This window comes from Agrilus planipennis, unplaced genomic scaffold (genome assembly GCF_000699045.2).
Source record: "Agrilus planipennis isolate EAB-ADULT unplaced genomic scaffold, Apla_2.0 scaffold318, whole genome shotgun sequence".
NCBI lineage: Eukaryota > Metazoa > Arthropoda > Insecta > Coleoptera > Buprestidae > Agrilus > Agrilus planipennis.
The window spans coordinates 174,166-177,408 of NW_020439042.1; the positions used below are offsets into that span (position 1 = coordinate 174,166).

General features: G+C 31.9%; 2 protein-coding genes across 5 annotated transcripts in view; one reads left to right on the forward strand and one right to left on the reverse strand.

The window, feature by feature from the left end:
* LOC108742364 (sushi, von Willebrand factor type A, EGF and pentraxin domain-containing protein 1-like) overlaps nucleotides 1-693 on the reverse strand; it is a 26,481-nt gene extending 25,788 nt beyond the window's left edge. Inside the window, exon 1 of the mRNA XM_018477552.1 lies at nucleotides 253-693. Coding sequence (XP_018333054.1) covers nucleotides 253-648 — 396 coding nt within the window. The 5' untranslated portion in view covers nucleotides 649-693. The remainder of the gene's footprint in view (nucleotides 1-252) is intronic.
* Nucleotides 1-3,243, forward strand: part of LOC108742365 (probable cytochrome P450 301a1, mitochondrial) — a 16,063-nt gene that overhangs the window by 580 nt on the left and 12,240 nt on the right. The window contains exon 1 of one of the 4 annotated variants that reach the window (XM_018477554.1): nucleotides 2,220-2,808. The exons of the other annotated variants lie outside the window; for them this stretch is intronic. The gene's annotated coding sequence lies outside the window, so the exon portion shown is untranslated. Of the gene's footprint in view, nucleotides 1-2,219; nucleotides 2,809-3,243 lie in introns of those variants that run through there. 4 annotated transcript variants of the gene reach the window in all.

Here is a 3,243-nt window from a genome sequence, read left to right on the forward strand (position 1 = left end):
AAATAGATATATATTAATTAATTTAAAAATAGATAAAAATTTTGTTAAACTTCATTATCTTAGCATACATCCAAACTGTCTAAAACTTCATGTGAAGTCAATTTAAAAACTGATAGGCAGTTAAAAGTATAATTTTTACTAGAAAAAATTACGTTCGTTCATCATGTTAAATTAATTACAACCAACTACTTAAGTGTGCTTTCACTTTTTGCAGCGTATAATTATGACAAACCCAGTAGCGTGATGACCTACTAAATTCGTTTTTGAACTGAATGTCACAATCGCAATCCTTGATCTATCGTAATCCACCGAAATATCGCTGAGGATCTTTTTCACAAACGTCAATTCACTTTGAAAATTTTGCTCGCCGACGGTCCACGAATTGTCAATTAAAAAAACTACGTCTAACTTCCTGTACTTCTTGAGCGCGTTTATGTTCGCTTTCAGAGTTTCGCCGAGGAAATCAAGCTTCGATTTCAACACCGAATTTTGCAAAACAGTTTTATCAGACGTAGAAGACTTATTGGCACCGAACTCGAAGTTTTCATTACTGTCTTCTTTTCTTGAATTCCCGAATTTGTAACACTCACACTGGCAGGTATATGTAAAAATAATAAGTGATAAAATTAACAAATACGTACGGTTCATTTTTTATTATCACTTGTGTTCATGATCTTAATAAATAATGAGTGAGTGTTCAACGTTTATGTTAATCTGCTTTTGTATGATAATATCGCGTTTGGCATAATAATCATTACATGTACAAAGGTTAAGAACCATTATTTTTTTTGCTACGAAGGAAATGCATTACAAGAGTTAACGGTCAAAGAACTACTTTACGTAATATATATTTTATGTGGTAATAACAAATACAATGTGTAGTTAGTTAAGTATGTTGAACTTAAATGTATATGAATTCAAAACATACTATAATTCTACCTAATATTAATTTAATTGAAAACAAAATTAAAAATACCTGGCAAAAAAACAATTAATTTCATTAAATGGTTTCCCATCGAAATTATAAGGATCATTGGTGCGTAAAGCCAAAGGTCCCGAGTTCAATTCCCGGCGAGGGTGTGACAACAATACTAATTTTTCCTCATTAACTTGAAGTAATTTATAGTGGATAAAAATTAGAAATTAATTTTCACATTAATAGTTACTCTTTTAGAATTGTAGTACTTGTCCAAATTTGATTTTTAAATTTTATGACCAAATATTGATCATAAAAAAAACTTCCCATTCATTTAGTACTTATTACGACTCCTTAGTAAAAATAATAAAAGCAGAACCAGTACAAAATGTCTATTAACTTTAGCAAAGAAAATAAAAGTAACCTTGCAGTTCAGTTGTTCAATTTTCACTCATAATCACCTGCTGTAAAAGTTTGCCAAAGCAATATTATTTCTTCCAGTTAAATCAGAAAAGACAGATGTGTAAATGAGAATTGCTCAGCGGTTTCAGAAATAATTTATTCACACTTTCCATACGTTTAGGTCATTATCAGTTTAGAATGTATATATGTATGCCTAGTAAATATACATTTTTGGTAATGACACATTTAATTTGGCATTTACCAATAATATTTTATTAATTTACAATTCGATTTGGTTTTGTCCTACTTATTTCAGATATTTTATGTTCTGTAAGATTTAAAATATTCTATTTTTATGAGAAAACTTGAAACAACATAAAGTATCATAATATATATGTGTATTGTAACTTTAAGTTATCCATTTGACATTACACTATTATTTTTTAAATTCTCTATCTTATTCTCTATTATCTCCAAGTTTCTATCGTTTTCCTCCATGATATAGGTGAAAAATATGACCCACTTTTTCTCTCCCTGCCTAACCCAACTATTATTACTATTTCCCTATCCAATTCCTTTACATTTCACAATTGTTTAATCCTACAATCATCCCTCCCTTAGCTCTACCTTGTTTTCCCACCCTTATTGCCTCAAATAAATCCCAGTTTATGTCCAGTTTCCTTCTTACTTCTATAACATCCTTATCTTCTATCCATATCCCGCTTAAAACGATTATTTAATGTTCCCTCACAACATCCCAAAAACTACTATCTTTACTCTTTATCCCTGCCACGTTCCAAGCTAACAATTTAACTTTCTCCCATCATTCCCCCCACCTACCCATCCACTCCCCACGAAATGTCCATGTACCTTCTTTTTTAAGCAATTCAATTCTTTTTCTTCTACATCTCATACCCATATTATCCCGTCTTGGAAAGGTTACCCTGAAAATTGGAAAATCCGAGAAAAGCTGAACGTGCTTTTTACAAAGGATAAGCGTAGTTCTTAGTAGTCCTGAAAAAGTTTTCAAGGGAAAAAATTCACGATAATTGCAAAGAAAATCCGGAAAAACTACAAAAAACATAACAAAGCTTGGTTGTTGCTGCCTTGTTCCACCATTGCTTTGTACTAATCGTAAGTACAATCGGCGTCGGATTCCTTTCATTTAAAGCCTGTGGAATGTAAGAAGTAGAGAATGAAATTAGTATGCATTAGCTCTTTTCACAATCACTTCTGGAAGGAAGGTGGAATTAAAGCAGACGTACAGGCGCGTAACCAGGTGCTCGTAACAGTGTCACACATTCTTCTTCGTGAAGAGCAGACAGCTTTCTAAGCCAACCGTGACCCAACGCCGTCGAAAAACTCTTCCGAAAAAGGAATAAAAAGTGTGTGCGTGCGGAATTTACTAAATTAACTGTCGTCTAGTCGTTTATTTTCAAGTGTCTTTTTTATTAAGTGTTTGTGATTTTATAGTGTACTAAGAAGCACGAGTGAGTTGGTTTGTGATATAATTTATCGAAGTTACCTTTGTTTCGCTGAAAAATATTGCTCAGTTTTAATTATTCTGTTTACACAATTAATTGGATAATGTATAGTAATTACTACAAATAAAATTGAGGGCGGCCATAGGCAGTGCTAGGCTAGATATTTGCGAGGCCCTTATCTTTTTGGAATTAGTTTTAATGATGATATTTGACGAGAAATGTAATGTTATTGATAATTAAATTTAATTTTATAATTACTTACTGTAAATTAACAAAAATTAATAAACACAAATACAACAAATTTTTAATCATTAGGGTGCATTCATGTCTTAAAAAAAATCAGGAATACTATTAGTATTATTATATTTTTCAACTTGGATTGTTGCGGGAGTGCGCGAGGCCATTGCAAGAGCTAAACCCCCGCGCTCTCAAATAAGGTCA